Here is a 20,745-nt window from a genome sequence, read left to right as displayed (position 1 = left end):
AACCCCTTGATGTCCCTCACAACTCTATGATTCTATGAACTATGCTTGGAGTGGGGAACAAAAGGATTGCTTTAAAAAAAAGGTTTTTTTAAATATCTGAGCAAGTAGTGACTATTCTGAGCAAAAAGCCTGGATTCATGTATGAAGCACAGCCGGTGGGTACATACTATATATAGGAGGGATATGAGAGGGCTCATGCTGTATTTTGAGGGGCTATGCGAGGACTCAAATTGTATATAAGGAGGTTATTTGAGGTCTCATACTGTATATAGGGGGCTACGTGGGAGCTCACACTGTCAATAGGGGGCTATGCAGGGACTCATACTGTACATGGGGGCTATGTGGGAGCTCATACTGTATGTAGGTGGGCTAGGTTGGGCCTCCTACTATATATAGGGATACTATGTGGGGGGGTTTATTGTATATAGGTAGGTTATGTGGGGGCTCATACTCTAATAATAATAGTATTAATAATTTTTATTTTTATAGCGCCAACATATTCCACAGCACTTTACATTTTAGAGGGAACTTGCACAGACTATAAAGCCATTTTAAGATGACACACAAAAAACATATATATATATATATATATATATACAGTGGGGAAAAAAAGTATTTAGTCAGTCAGCAATAGTGCAAGTTCTACCACTTAAAAAGATGAGAGGCGTCTGTAATTTACATCATAGGTAGACCTCAACTATGGGAGACAAACTGAGAAAAAAAAATCCAGAAAATCACATTGTCTGTTTTTTTTTCATTTTATTTGCATATTATGGTGGAAAATAAGTATTTGGTCAGAAACAAGCAATCAAGATTTCTGGCTCTCACAGACCTGTAACTTCTTCTTTAAGAGTCTCCTCTTTCCTCCACTCATTACCTGTAGTAATGGCACCTGTTTAAACTTGTTATCAGTATAAAAAGACACCTGTGCACACCCTCAAACAGTCTGACTCCAAACTGCACTATGGTGAAGACCAAAGAGCTGTCAAAGGACACCAGAAACAAAATTGTAGCCCTGCACCAGGCTGGGAAGACTGAATCTGCAATAGCCAACCAGCTTGGAGTGAAGAAATCAACTGTGGGAGCAATAATTAGAAAATGGAAGACATACAAGACCACTGATAATCTCCCTCGATCTGGTGCTCCACGCAAAATCCCACCCCGTGGGGTCAGAATGATCACAAGAACGGTGAGCAAAAATCCCAGAACCACGCGGGGGGACCTAGTGAATGAACTGCAGAGAGCTGGGACCAATGTAACAAGGCCTACCATAAGTAACACACTACGCCACCATGGACTCAGATCCTGCAGTGCCAGACGTGTCCCACTGCTTAAGCCTGTACATGTCCGGGCCCGTCTGAAGTTTGCTAGAGAGCATTTGGATGATCCAGAGGAGTTTTGGGAGAATGTCCTATGGTCTGATGAAACCAAACTGGAACTGTTTTGTAAAAACACAACTTGTCGTGTTTGGAGGAAAAAGAATACTGAGTTGCATCCATCAAACACCATACCTACTGTAAAGCATGGTGGTGGAAACATTATGCTTTGGGGCTGTTTCTCTGCAAAGGGGCCAGGACGACTGATCCGGGTACATGAAAGAATGAATGGGGCCATGTATCGTGAGATTTTGAGTGCAAACCTCCTTCCATCAGCAAGGGCATTGAAGATGAAACGTGGCTGGGTCTTTCAACATGACAATGATCCAAAGCACACCGCCAGGGCAACGAAGGAGTGGCTTCGTAAGAAGCATTTCAAGGTCCTGGAGTGGCCTAGCCAGTCTCCAGATCTCAACCCTATAGAAAACCTTTGGAGGGAGTTGAAAGTCCGTGTTGCCAAGCGAAAAGCCAAAAACATCACTGCTCTAGAGGAGATCTGCATGGAGGAATGGGCCAACATACCAACAACAGTGTGTGGCAACCTTGTGAAGACTTACAGAAAACGTTTGACCTCTGTCATTGCCAACAAAGGATATATCACAAAGTATTGAGATGAAATTTTGTTTCTGACCAAATACTTATTTTCCACCATAATATGCAAATAAAATGAAAAAAAAAACAGACAATGTGATTTTCTGGATTTTTTTTTCTCAGTTTGTCTCCCATAGTTGAGGTCTACCTATGATGTAAATTACAGACGCCTCTCATCTTTTTAAGTGGTGGAACTTGCACTATTGCTGACTGACTAAATACTTTTTTTCCCCACTGTATATATATTGTGTAAGGTAGCGCTATCATTCAAGGTTAGGGACCTTCGTTTGGCAGCCAAATAATCATGTCCAGCACAGGTTTTCCATAAAACAATAACAATCCATGCGGTTTATTCAGGCATCATAAACCCACAGCAGCAACATAAAGTTCATATAATCAGCATAGCGTTCATGACAGAGCTTCCCTCTGTTAAGCCTGTGGTCACACAGGTTATGCAATGTCCAGTACTCAGGCTCTTCAGCCTCACAGATATCTCACCCCGTCAGGGCTTACCTCATGGCTGCTTCAGCTCACTGCAGACGTTCATTCCCTCTCCCTGGGAACTGTCAGACGCTTGCAGCCATTACTCACAGCATTCAAGTGCTGTCAGACAGGAAGCCCCATCTCCCAGCGGGACCTTCCACAACGAACCAACCGGATCCCAGCATTCACTCATGTGACCTATCCTGGCCACCTTATATGGTCCGTAGCCACACCCACCAGGTCACATGGCTATGATCTCATCACAGGTCCTACAAGCATTCATACCTTCCTTAGTATGGTGTTCTAGGCACACCCCTGGGTGGATTTGTAGGTAGCTCTCCCTAACCCATTGGCATGAAACCCCAGCAATATCACTGCTGATCAACACATACACGAGTCTTCATCTCAAGGCCTCCCACCTTGAGATGCATTACGATCATTCAGCATCCTACACCTATCAGAACACTGGAAATGCTTATGCGCCTGTCCTGGGACACCCACACAGCGCCCCCTAAGGGACACAGTGGTCACTACACCACTATATATATATATATACCAAAAGGAAGCTTATACTCTATGTATATAGGGATACTGTGTGAAGGGTTTACTGTATATAGGGATGCTATGTGGAGACTGATACTGTATATGGGGGACTGTGTGGGGGTAATACTGTACATAGGGTGCTGCGTGGGGTCTAGTACTATAACTAAGGGGCTGTTTGTGGACTCACAATGTATATAGGGAGCTGTGTGTGGACTCCTACTGTATAAAGGGGTGTCAGAATACTTAATTCTCCATCTTCTACTGATCCGAGAGAATCGGAGCACACAGTGATCACACTCTGATCACAGTTTAATCAGAGTGCTATTTGCATATTTGCCCCAGTTCTTTCTGATGAGAGAATGTACGGCCATCTGGACAAGCCCTTAGCCTGACATATGACTGCAGGATTAGACAACATTCAAGGTTTGTATGTAATCTATGTCCATGAAGACTTCCTTAAAAAATGCTATATACACAATGCAGGAATATATTTTAAAGGAATATTATTTGAAAAGTTGTTTCATTTTGTAATTTTAGATACATGAAAATCAATTAATCCAAACTAATTCTTCACTTTTCAATCATTGCCTTTTATTAAAGGAAACCTGTCAAGGGGATTGTGCTGGGTAACCTACAGACAGTGTCAGGTTGGCGCCGTTACACTGATTAAAATGATACCTTGGTTGATGAAATCCGTCTTGTTGTTGTTGTTTAATCTTTATTTTCAGTTTTGAGTTAATGATATGCTCGTGCTCCGGGACAGACCTGGAGGGGGGTTCTTATGTGGTACTCTGATTAGATATTCATTTGTATGGCTTCTGACTAACCCCTCAGTGACCAGCCTCATAGTTTACATATTGATTATTATATATAGCTTGGAAACAAAAATCACCTACAGCAGGCACGTTCTAACAGCGGCGCCTGCGCTGCAGCATGACTGCATGCGCAATTTGTATTTAATTATCTTATTTGATGCTATAAATAAATTAATTTAAAAAATTCCTCCTCCAAGATGGCGCCTCTGGCGCTTGTGCAGTAGCAGCTATCAGCAATCGCTAATAGCTGTTACTGCTAAGGCGCCGCAGCGCCATTTTGGAGGATGCTTTCTTTTTTTATGAATTTATTTATAGCATTAAATAAAATAATTAAATACACATTATACAAGCAATCATGCTGCAGCACAGGCGCCGCCGTTTTTTTCAATATATGTATATAATATTCATGTAAACTAGGAGGCAGGTCAGTGAGGGATCAGTAATCTGTCAGAAGCCAAACATGAATACCTAATCAGAGCATCACTTGAAGAACCCCCCCCACAGGCTCACCCCAGAGCACCACATGAAGACCCCCCACAGGCCACCCTGGAGCACAAGCATACCATTAACCCAAAACTGAAAATAAAGAATAAACAACAACCAAAAGAAGGATTTCATCAACCAAGGTACCATTTTAATCAGTATAAGGGTGCCGACCTGACACTGTCTGTAGGTTACTGGGCACAATCCTGCTGACAGGTTTCTTTTAAAGGGCATTTTTTTTAGTAAGACTGTCAGCATGCAAAGGTATTTGGATTTGCATCCTGAAATTTTAGAAACATCGCTCTTGGCTGTAAATGGAAACTCAAATGTTACTTCTTTTTTTTCAGACATCAACCCTTCTGGCAAATGCTACAATTACCATATTCTAGTCTAGACCAGTCTTGTCTGCAAATTTAAAAAAGCCTCCACAATCATTCTTACATAATCATGTCAATTTAGGTGTGAGGCACTCAATAGCAGAATGGTATGTATTATATTGTCTATGGCTAAGTTCCCACAATGAGTATTTATTGCTTTTTGAAGTTGTAGATTTACCGTAAGATTTCTGTACCAGTTATCTAAATTAGGTTACTTGCTTTTTTCATTACGTTTACGAGGGCGTTTTTTACGTGTCTTTTTTTTTTCATTTTCTCAACTGCATTTTTTGTCTCTTTTAGGCAAGTATTATTGTAAATAAAATTGCTTTCTTTTGGATACTCCTTGTTATCTCACTTTGATAAACCTATATTGTTAAATTCCTGTGTAAATTACATGCGTTCTTAAAGCGTTTCCACTCAGGAAACTCAATAAAAAAGCATAAGCATTTTGTACCTGTGAATTTTCTTCATCTCATTCAAACCTATGGGAGAAAACTGCAAATAAAACACATGCTTAGTGCTTACCTCAAGAGAAATTGACGTTGCAGATTTTAAAATAGTTCCCCAGGTCAGTTACCGCAGCATAAAAAAGAAGCACAGTGTGCATGATGCTTCTATAAGTACCATTTACTATGCTGGAACTGTAGGACGCTGCATTTTTGACACAAAAATCTCCAGAGGAAAAGACGTACCAAATATGTAGAAACTTTGGCGCAGATTAGAAAAACACATTTGATTGTCCCAATTAGCACCACTTTTGCCCACTGTCTGTGCAGCCAGCAGTCATATAGTATAATCTTGCTTACCAGACACAATATAACATATCTGTTACAATTTATGACTTTACATTTATGCATTATCTCTAAATGTCTGCACCAATATGCACATATATATGGCCAGATATACAAAGCGGGTATTCAAAATTATTTTAAAATGTCAAAAGTTTATTAATTACGGTAAATAAAATACACAAAATACATTACACATATAATAGGAACAGGTCTATTCTTATGTGTCCCTCGTGTTGTGAGGCACCTTTTAATTTTACATGTATTTATGTATTTTGTGTATTTTATTAAATTAGAAAACTTTGACATTTTAAATGAATTTTAAATACTCACCTTGTCTGTCTGGCCATACATTTGTATAAATTGGTCCAGACGTTTAGATTTAATGCATATGTCAAAGTGATACTTGACATGGAATAGATCACCATTTTGGACTCATTATATTGATTTCATTTATACAGTAAAAACCATGGTTGTACAAACACAATTTGGCACATTTATTGTATAAAATAATCTCTCCATCGTCTCTTCAATTATTTTACTATAGAAATAATTGCAATTAATTTTCAAATCTGAAACGAAAGCAATTAAAAAAAATTAACATTCAATAAAATGGAAGTGACTGCTCCAACTCACTGACCTCTCATCCATATTGGTCCTGCCTGACAGTCCTTATAGAGAATAGCATATTTGTGCTTCCAAGTGAAGTACATTTGAAAAAACATCCACAGAATGCAGATTACCATCATGATGGACAGATAGATGAGAAAATCAAATTCATAGATGTCAACATCTTCCGTGAACACACAAGTTGCCAAAGCGCCACCAAAGACTAAGACATTGGAACCTACAAGACCAGAAAGGAGCCTTCCACCTTTTTTCCACTCATCTGTATTTCTCCTGTTTGTATCAGGTCTACTGTCTTCTCTCTGGTCACTCAACGTATTCAGGTCTTGCCTCATTTCCATGATTCGGTAACCAATTAATTAGTAGATATGTTGAGTTCTCTTGGAGTTGTCCTACATTCTCTTACAACTCCCCATCTTCTTCATTTCGTGCTCACTAAATTTCTTTGTGCTTCATTCACTCACATAAACATGCACTGTCTCATTACTCAAAGCAATGTGTGGGAGTTAATATCGGTCGAGGGAAGTAGCACTTGGGAGGAGTTACCTGTGACCAAAGGTAGTCTCAGGAGAAACAAAAAAAGCATAAAAGGAGAAACGACTCATTTCCAAAAACATTTACTGAATATACGTAGAGCTGCCAGGTGATAGTGCTGGAGGCGAAGGTGTGGTGCAGGAGTGTTGCAACATATTCAGATTATATATGTGTTCTCCTGAGGTGGCTTTGACATTAGCTGTCAGACTTTGGCATCATCTTTGTATTCTGAAATAAATGAACAGACTGATCCACACAGAACTACATTGTATTATTTGGATGGATTTTGACAGTTGTGTAACCCCAGTAAATGCTTGCCAAAGTTCACTGTCTGAAATTTGGCTGGATGGTTTACAAATCAGGATTGACTGAAACATCCGAGACTTCACCTAAAATAAGTTGTCTGATTTAGAAAATCCAGTTCATTCTATTATAGTGTTCTGAGGACATCTCTGAAGTCTATCTCCGACATGAGCGAGAAATCTTTAATGAAAATCTATTTCTTTGGGGAAACTGGCAAATCTGTGCATTATAGAGTGACCATTCATTTTTAAGGATATCATCTAATATTTATTTCCTATTATGACGGTTTTATTTATTCTACTTATTTATATAGCGCCATTAATTTCCACAGCACTTTACAGACATTATCAGCGCTGCCCCCATTGGGGCTCAAAACTGATCAGCTGAAAATAGCTCCAGCTCCTGCCGGACGTAAGCTTATTGAATTACAGCAGCTTCATTCAGTGTGTAGTTGCCACTAGTGTACAACAGGTCCTCTTCTCTTGAATAGAATCTTGCTGCAGTACCCAGAAGCGACTACTACATATTGAGTGGAGCTGCAATGAGCAGTTCCACTCAATGTGTTTATATCCAGCAGCGACTAGAGCAGTTTTTAGCTTATCCATTTGCATGCTGGGTGTCAGACTCCCACTGATCTCATATTTAAGTCCAATCCTACAAATAGATCATCAATAATTTTGTCCTGTACTACCCCTTTAACTGCTACATGTGACAATGAAGTTTATTGTATGATGTATTCCAGTAGAAGCTCACCAAGTATAATATAATTTACCAATTTTTACAAAGCAATTAAAATGTATATTGAGGTTGATTAAAGGGGACGACCACTACTTTTTTTTATTAATGTTCTATCCTTAGGACATGCCATCAATATCTGATTAGTGGGGATGTGATATGACCCTTACCCTTAGCTTGTGGAAGTTCTCAGATACTGCCGAAACACAGCAACTTTGTCATTTCTATACAGTCCGTGACCGGGTACTACAAATCCACCCCCTATTCACATGAATAAGGGGTGGATCTAAAATACCTGGCCGTGGTCACTACAGTTTAGACAGAGCTACAGTGTTTTGGCAGCATCAGAAAACTTCTATCTGGCGGCATAACGGGTAACTGCTGATGTCATACTCTCACAATCAAACATAAGCCATCATTAAAAACATAGTGGACAACCTCTTTAAGTTCAGCCTATTGGTACGACCTTGCACAGCAGTCCCAGTTTCTTGTTTGGCTCTTCAGGAAAAATAATTGCCCATCCCTAACTTAGAAAATTTGTAAGGTAAAAAAAGTTATAAGTTATGCAAATTCAGTTAAATAAAATATATTCCCTATATTTCAGTAGTCATTTACTAATTTCATCTGTGCCACCTGAAGCTTTCACTTCCATATTAAGAACTGCTGATATACTACGATTTGCAAATTAAAAGAGAGAGACTTCATAGGTAGCAGCAAGAATAGAGAGAGGATTAACGTTATATCTCCACGATGGACTTTGGAAACGGTAATCACTTCCTATTGTTTCATAGGAACAGTCCAATGACAAATCAATATGATGTTCCAAAGAGATAGATCTGTTTTTTTATATGACTGCACTAATTTAAAGGGATATTCAAAGTATAAATTGGATACATTTTCAACATTTTCCCTGCTTGCCATATGGGACACTCGTAGGATGTAGCAATAGCTTTGCACTGATGAGTGGCAAACCGCCCGAAGCCTCATCTCTGCAAATGTAGTCATTAAAGGGTCAATACTGACTTTTCGGATTGCTACTTGCAATAGATGGTACTAAAGTTAATGTCCTCTTCCTCTTTAAAGAGGCAATTTGTATATTTAAATTTCCAGAGGAGCGTTGCTTGATATGTTAGAGTCTCTTTATGCTGGCTTGGCATTTTCCTCAAGAGAATCTATACCTCTTAAACACCTTTTCATAGTACTCTTACATAGCCAAATCAGATCAAATCTCCTGCTTTGCACTGATGAGGTGCAAACACTATAAAACATGTGTCTTGCAAATAGAGTGTCTGGTTTGGCTTCTTAGCCTAAGTCATGAGGCAATGCTCATTAAAGGGTTGATATTGACTTTTAGTATTACTACATCCAATAGGTGACACTAGAGTTCAAGTCCTCTACCTCGCGATTCATGTGCTGATGCTTGGGGTGCTTTCACTCTGCGTTCTGGCATCCTTTCATTGGTCTCGTCAGGACTTACGTCTGAACTCACTGCAAAACTGAATTTGGGCATATGCGCTGACCGGGCCATAGACTATAATGGTGCCAACAGAGCGAATGTGTGCACTGTCATGCATCACTTTTGGCGTGTACGCCTACTGAAGGCGTAAAAATGTTAAAGAATGTAGTAAAAATGTAAAGTTGAGCAGCATAAATACTGCTTTTTTCTGTACGTTTTCTGTAGGTGTCTTCACCACACGACACAATAAAAATCTTCTTTGATTATTGCATGTTTGCTGTGTTTCTTTTGTGTTTTCCCTCTTATTTGATGCAATTTTGATGTGAAGCCTCATTTTTAATGCTTTGTTAATAATACAAAAAAAGCTTTGGTTGTGCGCTTAAAAATGAAACAGGTTTTGTTTTTGCGTTTTTTTTCAAACTCTACATAGAAGCCTATAGAGAAAAAAAATCACCAAAACCGCACAGTTCAGCAACTTTTTTATTCGCACAGAGTGGAGATTTCATGAACTCACTTCCACTTTGCTTGGAATTTCAGGCTGTGTTCACATGTAGAGTAAATGTTGCATATTTTCTGCTTCTTTTGTGCACCAAAATTCTGCTGCGTTTAACTGTCCAAGCAAAGTGGATGTGATTTCATGAAGTGGAGGTCCAAGTGGAGGAGGAGGTTGAGGAGGAGGTGGACGTGGCAATGTAGGTTGCAGAAGCAAAGGACAAGGAAATAGTCAACACTGTTTTTTGGGGTTTTTTTTGTTCTGTTTGTTTTTTTTGGAGAGGCCCCAAAACATTGGGAATAGCAAGTATAATGAACAAACTGCAGTGGAGTAAAACAATGGCCGTTTTTCAGAGTACTCCCACAGAGGCTTTTTTGCAGCGTACTCCAAGAGAAGCTGTTTTGCAGAGTACACAAACAGAACCTAACTGTCCCTCACTTGAGCCGTGTCCTGTCCCTATGCTAGTCAGAGCACAATGGGGGAGCCACCCATGATCCGGGACCAGGCTACGTGGTGCCCCGGTCAATCACAGCGATGGCAATACTCGCCATGATTAAGAAGGCTGCGGATGTGACCACAGCCGAAAAGCTTGTTGATTGGCTGCACTGCAACCTTTCAACAAGCTTTATTCAGCATCTGAACCCAAAGCACTAAAACAGACTTCCATGAGAACTTCGTGTTTGGATTTCAGCACCGGACATGGTGCGAACCCAGAAATTCACTGTTTGGGTTCGCTCATCTGTATCTGATAGATGCACATAGATACAGGGCAATGTCTGTAGGAACTAAAAAGTTAAGGAGTTATCTTAATGTCTTTCCATGGCTTTTTCATTCTTTAATTTGTTTATGGAAAGAAGTGAGAAAAGAGGAAGAGGTGTCAGCCAAAAAAAACAGGTAATACTACGATGCTCTAAGTCATCAAGGAGAGTTTGAAACCTTTCCAAGAACTATAATTATTGGCTTTTGATGTATATCTTATTTTTGGAATGTAATACTTAGCATATAATTTAAATAATATTTCATGGCTACTGAGTAGAAAGATAGCAATGTTTGGATTACTGGAGAGAGAAGAGAAGGTTTCACTCAATTCATTAATGTGGTTTTTGTGGAGTTATTGTGGGGTTTGGACTGCCTAATGTGCCTTGCTAGGCACTAGAGATTAGCGAAGCTTGCAAGGTTCTGTTTGGTTGGATCGGCAAACATCCCCATGTTCACCGAACTTATCTGAACCCCACTGAATTCAATGGGAGGCAAAAGCAAACACATAGACACGATCTTCAGGGGTGCCAAAAATCTGCCAAAACAGCTCAAATTAGGGGCACACACCAGGAAAAATGGCATCAATTGTCCCAGAATGCAAATAGTATAATTGCACAGCATGAATGCATGGGACAGGGCTTGGACCAGCATTTCTAGCTTAAACATCGGTAAATAACACATGGAAGAGTGACACGTGTAGGTCTGATGCACTGAGAACCATGCCAAATTCAGGCAACGCCCATGAAGGAGAATCAACTTGGAGTCCAATAATTTACAAAAATTAGGGGCAGACAAAAGGAAAAGTGGCATCAATTGACCCACAGTAGAAATTTGATATTGGCATCGAAGCAGTCAGCCATGGGCCATGCATGAGGTATCAGGGTCTGGGATGCAATTTACAGCTATGAATTTAAGTTTAAATTAAGAGGAGGTGGGTGAGGGACTGGTGTAGTTCTGCTGTGCTGGGAGCCCTGATACCTCATGCAGCAGCTCAAACTGCTTTTATGGTCAGCCACACTCAGGTGCTACAAACATCAGTTTTGTAGACTACTATTGGTAGAAAAATTTAAGAATAGTAACAGCTGACTAAAAGTAAGTGCAGGCCTGCCAGTCTGGGAGCCCAACTGCTGCAGGCAACACATATGAAGGAGACCCAACTTGGAGTCCAAACATTTAAAAAAAATATTGCCACACACCACTAAAGTGGAATCAATTTCCCCAGAGTAGAAATAGTATAATAGGGCTATGACAGTCCTTCCACTATAGCATACCTCCCAACTTATGAAGAAGTGAAAGAGGGACAAAGGCTGCGGTGCGCTGAACGCGCCGGAGCAAATTTTAGGCCACGCCCTGACCACACCCATTTCGTGACTAGTCACACACATGTCCATGCCCAACCGCACCCATTTAGCACTGCCGATCACACTAACTGGTACTGGGGGTATAGTGGCTGGCATTATGGGCACAGTGGCTGATACTGTGGGCACACTGACCGGTACTAAGGAAAAGAAAGAAAAAAACAGATAGAGAGAAAATAGAGAGAGAAAGAAAGAAAGGAAAGCGAGAGAGAAAGAAAGAACAGAGAGAAGAAAGAACAGAGAGAGAAAGACGAAAGAACAGAGAGAAAGAAAGAGGGGAAAGAAAGAACAGAGAGCAAAAGAAAGAACAGAGAGAAAGAAAGAGGGGAAAGAAGGAAAGAACAGAGAGAGAGAAAGAAAGGGGAAAGAAAGAACAGAGAAAAATAAAGAGGGGACAGAAAAAAGAACAGAGAGAGAAAGAAAGAGGGGAAAGAGAAAGAAAGAGGGGATAGAAAGAGCATAGAGAACAGATAGAAAGAACAGAAAGAGAGAGAAAAAAGGGGAAAGAAAGCACAGAGAGACAGAAAGAGGGGAAAGAAAAAAATAAAGAACAGAGAGAGAAAGAAAGAGGGGAAAGAAAGAACAGAGAAAGAAAGAGGGGACAGAAAAAAGAACAGAGAGAGCGAAGGAAAGAAAGAACAAAGCAATAGAGAGAAAGAAAGAGGGGAAGAAAGAACAGAGAGAGAGAAAGAGAAAAAAATGAAAGAAAGAACAGAGAGAAAGAAAGAAAGAGGGGAAAGAAAGAACAGAGAGATAAAGAGAAAGAAAGAGGGGAAAGAAAGAACAGAGAGAGACAGAGAAAGAACAGAGAGAGATAAAGAAAGAAGTAAAGAAAGAAAGAACAGAGAGAGAAAGGAAAAAAAAGAAAGATTAGAGAGTGAAAGAAAGAACAGAGAGAAAGAAAAAGAGAGGGAAAGACAGAACAGAGAATGAGAAAGAAAGAACAGAGAGAAAGAGAGAACAGAGAAAGAAACAGAGAGAGAGAAAGAAATAAAGAAAGATCCTATAAAGATACGATAGAGAGAAAGATAGAGGGGAAGAAAGAACAGAGAGAGAGAAAGAGAAAAAAAATGAAAGAAAGAACAAAGAGAAAGAGAGAAAGAAGGAAAGAAAGAAAGAGAGAAAGAAAGAAAGAAAGAAAGAGGGGAAAGAAAGAACAGAGAGATAAAGAGAAAGAAAGAAAGGGGAAAGAAAGAACAGAGAGAGACAGAGAAAGAACAGAGAGAGATAAAGAAAGAAGTAAAGAAAGAAAGAACAGAGAGAAAGAAAGAGAGGAAAGAAAGAACAGATAAAGAAAGAACAGAGAGAGAAAGAAAAAAAAGAAAGATTAGAGAGTGAAAGAAAGAAAAAGAGAGGGAAAGACAACAGAGAATGAGAAAGAAAGAACAGAGAGAAAGAGAGAACAGAGAAAGAAACAGAGAGATAAAGAAATAAAGAAATACATAAAGATCCTATAAAGATACTATAGCAGCCCGGCTCCCATTATAATGCCCACCTGAGCCTCCCGATGCAGGACATATCATGATCCACTCACATAGCCAATTCCAAGGCTATCCTGCTGTCCGCGCTGTCGGAGGAGGACTGTCACGATGACCCGTCCTGTGTGACGCGACCCGCAGGCCGGTAACTGAAACTACAAGACGCGGCACGTGATACTGTCCTGTGTGACAGGGCCAGCCCGCCGGTGCTACAACAAGACATGGAGAAAGGGGAAACAGTTACAACATTGGGCCCTGCGATAGGGAAAGGGGACGTGGAGACCTCCTGCACTCCCCTGAGTCAGTGTGCCTAACGCTCCTATCGTTCCCTATGCCGCTTCCGCACCGGGCGCTGATCAGGAACCTGTTGCCCTAGCACACCCTACACCTATCCCTTGCTAGGGAGCTGGGTGGCACAGGCACTGGCCCCACCTCTGTACTAATACACTCTAAGGAAAAACACAAACAGGGAAACACCACTTAGCTTTACTCTGTTGCGCTTGCTCCTGGCAACAGAGTCCACCACCAGAATGCAGCTATCCTCCTGAATAGCTGCCACCAAGCTCTGTCAGAGCGACAAGGAAATCCCCTCTGACTCCTTCCACACCAGGGCTAAGACAGTGCTGCAAGGAACGCTCTCCAGCTCCTTCCTCCACCAAGGATGGTTGAAATAAACACTATCACCAACACTGATTGCAACACCTGTGACTCTTTTATAGCAGAGCCAGATCAATCACACCTGCATTATAATCATGTGCACTAACTAAAGAAACCAGAGTGCAATGATGCTCACCACCACCGGGGGCAAATTTAGAACAAAAGACACCACAGTGCAATAATCCCAATGGCCACCGGGGGCAAAAACCAAACTTAAGCACAGCTTAAGAAAAAAAAGGTTACCTGTGCTTTTTATCAGTTCTGATCCAGCATGGATCATGACAGTACCCTCCCCTTAATGAGGGGCCTCTGGACCCTCAAGACCACTCCTCATCAGGGAACCACCCACAGCGGAGACGCCCAGACCCAGAGTTCACCCCAGCAACTACCTGCACATCAGGTTGATGAGAAATGAGCCCTCTGGAATTGGCAACGTATGTTCTGGAGGCACCAAACATCTCCGAAGCGCTGACCTGGGGAACGAATGGTGTATGTGTATGTTTGGTATGAGCTGGTAACACTCCACAACACACTTCCACTGGATGTTTTTTGGAGGCCACCCATACATGCTCGTTCACACACAGGTCCAGACCTGAACGTTTATTGCCACTCGTTCGTTTGTCACCATTTGGAGAACTCTTTCTGGGATTGACAACAGAGGCGTCCCAGTGTGTCACCACACTCACACCCCCGCACTTCACCAAGGGGTACACCACCCTCCAACCCCTTCCACCACGAGGCCTGCGCCTCCCAGGGTTGGCCAATGGTGAGGGTTGAGACTTGCCCCTACTCTCCTGCAGCACATCTGCTGCTCTCACCGGAGAGGAAGGGGTCCATTGAGGAGAGACGGTAGAGACAGTAGTTCCTAGGCAGCAGCCCTCACACGACTGCCCCCAGCTGACCACTTCCCTCGCCCGCCAATCCATTACCGGGTTGTGTCTTTTCAGCCAAGGGAGGCCTAAAACAATAGTTACTGGCATTCCCTCCAAGACGTAGCACGACAAGGACTCCTCATGATGTGCTATACGTAGATGGATATTCTCTACGACTTGGGTCAAGCTCCCCTGGCTCAGTGGAACCGAGTTTATGGCCTGGACGCTAATAGGTTGGGCCAGCGTCCTACACCTCAGACCATGAGTCTGGACAAAGCGAGCATCCACCAGACTGACTCCTGCTCCGCTGTCCTCAAGCACCGGTATCACCTCCGGTACCCCGCCAGCCAAGACCTCTGCTGACATGGTACCTTGGGAGGGCAAAATGGAGGAAATGTATACTCTCTGGTCACCTCCCTCCAAGCGACCAGGGGAATGCAGCTCCTCAGATGGCACAGATAATTTGGCGTGCAATGGGCAAGCTTTCAGGCCATGACTAGTCTGCCCACAGTACAAACATGCCAACACCACGCCCCGAACCGTAGGCAGCTCTGAATGCAAACTAGCTCCTCCTACTTGCATAGGTTCGTCTGGAGACTTGGCATGAACTGGGCAGGCTCTTATAAAATGGCCAGGCTTCCCACAGGAAAAGCATACCCCCCCACCACAACGAGCCGTAGACACCCCCTTTTTTGTATCAACAACACCGGGCTGTCTGGGTTCCTCCGTCCGCACTGGTGGGTCCTCCTCCCTAGCGAGGACATCAGGGGGCACTTCTTGTATATGTCTTTCCCTGAGGCATCTATCCACCCGGATGGCAAGGGACATGGCGTCCTCCAGCAACCTGGGGGCGGCGTACTGCACCAGAGTATCCTGCAACTTTGGAGACAAATCCTGCACAAATTGACTCCTAAGTGCAGGGTCATTCCACTGAGTGTTAGTGGCCCACCTCCTAAACTCTGAGCAGTACTCCTCAGCAACCCGGCTCCCTGTTTACACCTACGGAGTTGGGATTCCGCCAGGGTGACGCCATCAGGATCCCCATACACAAGCGCCAAAGCCGCAAAAAACTCGTCCACAGACACCAATGATGGAGAATCGTCCGGTAGGGAGAAGGCCCAGGATTGGAGATCCCCTCTAAGAAGGGACATAATGATTCCCACCCATTGCTCTTCACTCCCTGATGAACGAGGGCGCAGCCTGAAATATAATTTGCAGGCTTGTTGAAACACCAAGAATTGATCTCTCCCTCTAGAAAATCTGTCAGGGAGGGATATCTTGGGTTCTGGCTGAGCCTGTCTCTGAACCAAGCCCCCAAAGCCCACCAACTGCTGCAGTTGCTGCACCAACTCACCATGCAGCCCCCTAATCTCCTCAGTAAGGGTCTGCAGCATTTGGGCAAAGGTCTGAACTGGGTCCATGGCTCAGCAGAAAAAAAAGTTGTCGGTTGGTGATAATGTCACGATGACCCGTCCTGTGTGACGCGACCCGCAGGCCGGTAACTGAAACTACAAGGCGCGGCACGTGATACTGTCCTGTGTGACATGGCCAGCCGGCCGATACTACAACAACAAGACATGAGGAAAGGGGAAACAGTTACAACGGTGGCCCTGCGATAGGGAAAGGGGACGTGGAGACCTCCTGCACTCCCCTGAGTCAGTGTCCCTAACGCTCCTAACGTTCCCTATGCCGCTTCCGCACCGGGCGCCGATCTGGAACCTATCGCCCTAGCACACCCTACACCTATCTTTTGCTAGGCAGCTGAGTGGCGCAGGCACTGGCCCCACTGCTGTACTAATACACACTAAGGAAAAACACAAACAGGGAAACACCACTTAGCTTTACTCTGTTGCACTTGCTCCTGGCAACAGACTCCACCACCAGAATGCAGCTCTCCTTCTGAATAACTGCCACCAAGCTCTGTCAGAGCGACAAGGAAATCCCCTCTGACTCCTTCCACACTAGGGCTAAGACAGTGCTGCAAGGAACGCTTGAGCAATCACACCTGCATTATAATCATGTGCACTAACTAAAGAAACCAGAGTGCAATGATGCTCACCACCATCGGGGGCAAATTTAGAACAAAAGACACCACAGTGCAATAATCCTAATGGCCACCGGGGGGCAAAAAACAAACTTAAGCACAGCTTAAGAAAAAAAAGGTTACCTGTGCTTTTTATCAGTCCTGATCCAGCATGGATCATGACAAGGACATGGTGATGGATCTGAAGCATTCCTGGTTCCATCACAATCGCCTCATGAAATTACCTCATTTCCAGTCAGCTTCCAGCACATCACTTCCGGTGGAACGTCATGTGCGAGTTTTAGAGTGCTCCTCAGTCTTTCGCCGTGTACTCCTGTGTCCGTGGGAAAAGCCCACTTTGTATGCCTCCTACACACTTGGCTCCACTCCGTACATCCAGTACACTTATGGCTCCACTCTGTACACACAGCTCCGCATACTCCATACATGCGTGGCTCTGCTCCCCACACCTCGTACACACGCTGCTCCACTCCATACACGCGCGGCTCCACTCCGTACACACATGGCTCCGCTCCATGCACCTCGAACAAACGCGGCTCCGCTCCCCACACCTCGTACACACGCGGCTCCACACCACACACCTCGTACACACGCGGCTCCGCTCCGTACACACGCGGCTCTACTCCATACACCTCATACACATGTGGCTCCGTACACCTCGTACACATGCTGCTCTGCTCTGTACACCTCAAACACACGCGGCTCTGCTCCGTACACCTCGTACACACGTGGCTCTGCTCCGTACACCTCGTACACACACGGCTCCGCTCCATGCACCTCGTACACATGCGGCTCTGCTCCGTACACCTCGCACACACACAGCTCCACTCCGTCCACCTTGTACATGCACGGCTCCGCTCCGTACGCTTCATACACACACAGCTCCGCTCCGTCCATCTCATACATGCGTGGCTCCGCTCCGTACACATCAAACACACACAGCTCTGCTACATCCACACTGTAAACCCCTCTTGACCCCACACAGAAACTTTACGTCATCCAGCACCATGACAACCAGCACAGCAGAGTCCTGTAGAGTGCAGACAGACACTGAGTCAGAGGCCCCTGATCATGTGACCCCTGACTCCTCCCCTCTCACAGGTCCTGTGTGCACAGAACACACAGCCCAGCCACATCATTGTAGGCTGCGGTCGGTGGATGGGGGGGCGTGGCGGCTCAGTGCAGTGCGGGAAAAATAGCATCCTGGGTGGGACGCGGGAGGGGGTGTGTCAAAACGGGACTGTCCCGCGGGAATCGGGACGCTTGGGAGCTATGCTATAGGCATCCCACTAGATGGAGACCCAACTTTGAGTCTCCACATTTCAAAAAATTGTTTGTTACATCAGCAGCAGTAGCAACAGCAGGCACAGAAGCCACGATAAAGGTGTCACAGACTGCAATAATATAAGATCAATGCAGCACTTTTTAGTGCCTAGTTTGCCCAGTCTGAGACTGAGGTGAAAAAGTCATTGCAGATCCATGACTTGTTCATCTAGTTAAAAGTTAGGTGATCTACAGTTTCAGGAGACAGCCGGATTAGCTTATCAATCAGGACACCACATACAGCGCTAAAGACACGTTCTGAGAGAACACTGACTGTCGGGCATGAAAAAACGTCCAAGGTGTGAAAGGGGAGCTCAGGCCACTCCTCCATTTTTGAAGACCAAAACGGAAGAGTCCAAACCCCTTTTGATGGCATTGGTATTGAGCTTGAGATGCTCCTGCACCATCCTATCCAGTCGTTAACAAAGTGTCAGACTTGTACACTGTTCTGCTGATGCAAGGGCGGGTCTAAAAAAATGTGTGAAACCATTCAGAAATTGCTTCTGCCATTTACATTGTTGCTGCTGCTAATGTTTTTGTGTAGACAACACCACGTTTCTTTGGTTGGAAGTCTATATCTGCAATGCACAGTGTGTGCCTCACTGCTGTCTTGGGAAAACCACTCTAAAATTGTCTACAAGCATGTTTTGACACTACAGCATGCGTGCCTCCCTTTCCAGGGGGGAAGCATCTGGCAAAATTTACTCTTGTACTGTGTACTGTATCTATTTTTAATCCTAAGAATATGGGCCTCATGGTGCAGCAATAAGGAGTTCATGTGTTGGGTGCTTCCATGAGGTCCAAGTCCATCTTAGTAGTCATTTTGAAACTGTGCTGAAGGGTGCAGAGGTCTGTTGTGAGTTCATTCTCTGGTCCACCAGTGGTGAGTTCGCCTTCCAGACTCCCTCTAGTGGTGACAGGAGGTGGTGAGGCTGATTTGGTCAGTGGGGATCTACCACCTGATGGTGATGATGACGATTGGACCTCAGTAATCTTAGATTGGTTTTGAGACTGCCGACGCCCTAAGTCAGTGCTGGTGATTGCTTCAGGCTGCTCAGGTCTTTGTTTTCAGCTCTGTTCCAGCCTTCTTAAAGCTAAGTGTTTTTGCTAATGTTCACACTTGATTTTGTTGGTTTATTCAGTTTTTTATTTCAGCTGGGCTGTGCTGAACTTCCTCTCTTATTTATCTGTATTTGCCAATTTGCTTTTTAGTCCCTTATTAGATTGGCCTCTTTTTGCTCTGTCTAAGAATATTTCAGAGTGCTGATATAGTGGGAGAAGTCTAGTGACTTCAGAGTTAATTTTGTTATCAGACGTGTTGGACATTATTTTGTAGGGTTTTTTGGCAGATTGCAGACAGTGTCTTTCCTTTCCTGTTCTTTATAGTTAGTTGGGCCCCATCATTTGCTCAGCCTATTTTCCTGCCTGTGTTTGTGTTTTCATCTTGCTTCACCGTCAATACATGTGTGGGGGCTGTCTATTCCTTTGGAGTCTGCTCTGGGGCAGTTAGTATTCCCTTTTCTTGCTTTAAGTTTATGTAGTCCTCCGGCGGTGACGAGGCGTCTAAGAACATCGTAGGAATGCTCCACTGCTACTGTTAGTTGTGTGGTTAAGATCAGGGATCTGCAATCTGCATAGTTACCAACCTCTCTGTTTTTCTGGGACTTAGCTTTTTGTTGTTCCTCCTCAGTGACCCATTTATAACAGAGGTCCTTTATCTGTGCCCACTCTTCAAGCATGATTTGCATCAAGTCCATACTGAGTTGGCCCAGGCTATGCAAAAGGACATACTGCACTAGGTCTTGTCGCTGCTGCCACAGTCACTCTTTCATGTGCAGAGTGGAATTTCATAGCATCAGCACACTGTATATCAATTGGTTAATCGGTTGACCAAAAGACCTCTGTAGTGATGTAAGTCAATGACCTGTGGGGTGCGAATGGCAGGACTGCGACGACCATCAGCGTTTCAGAAACAACCTGTATCCACAAGGCGGAGGAGCAGCATTTCCGTGTCCAACAGGTTGCAGATGGTGGAGTACAAGCTCTTTGTTTTGGCATGTGTAGGAGGAAACATTCTTTTGCATGATCACAACTGCGGGACCGAGGGCTGGCTTCTGTGCTGAGGTTGGGTGGAAAGGGTGGAGTAGGGTGAACATGACAAACTGCTGGACTGTGAGTGAGGTGCAGGCAGAGATGTTATGGTGGATTAAGAAATATGTGGTGTGCTAGGTGACACAAAAACAACATGTATCTCCACTTCCGTAACAACTGACGGGAAGTGTTGGGGGTAAACAAATGGAGACTGTTGGGGGTAAACAAATGGAGATTCTGAGGCTGGATACCTGTGTGAGAATGCTTGCCACGGTGATGGAGGAGGAAGAAGTAGTAAATGCTGTTGATGGGATGGCTGGGAGTTGGCAAGGCCCACTAGTCTGCATTTTAGAGCAGTGAGATTCCTAGACTAAAGGTCATCGCTCATGTCCCAGTTCATGCATGTAATAGTCAAATTATTGCAATTTTTATTTAGGTTTTTTTTTCTGCAAATTTGACTGATAACAACATGAGTTGGGTCAACCTTTGCAGTCTCAAAAAAAGGCCCAGGCTATGTAACCCTTGCCACCCTTCAAACTGCAGACCCGCGACCGCTATT

General features: G+C 43.8%; 1 protein-coding gene across 1 annotated transcript in view; it reads right to left on the bottom strand.

The window, feature by feature from the left end:
- The window catches only part of LOC141099879 (proton channel OTOP2-like), a 171,205-nt gene extending 164,550 nt beyond the window's left edge, over positions 1-6,655 (bottom strand). The window contains exon 1 of the mRNA XM_073587954.1: positions 6,097-6,655. Within this exon, the coding sequence (XP_073444055.1) occupies positions 6,097-6,424 (328 nt within the window). The 5' untranslated portion in view covers positions 6,425-6,655. The remainder of the gene's footprint in view (positions 1-6,096) is intronic.
- Positions 6,656-20,745: the final 14,090 nt, after the last annotated feature.

This window comes from Dendrobates tinctorius, unplaced genomic scaffold (assembly GCF_039654945.1).
Source record: "Dendrobates tinctorius isolate UK_male_01 unplaced genomic scaffold, ASM3965494v1 ptg000103l, whole genome shotgun sequence".
Taxonomy (NCBI): Eukaryota; Metazoa; Chordata; class Amphibia; order Anura; family Dendrobatidae; genus Dendrobates; species Dendrobates tinctorius.
This window is presented reverse-complemented; position numbering and strand designations above follow the sequence as displayed.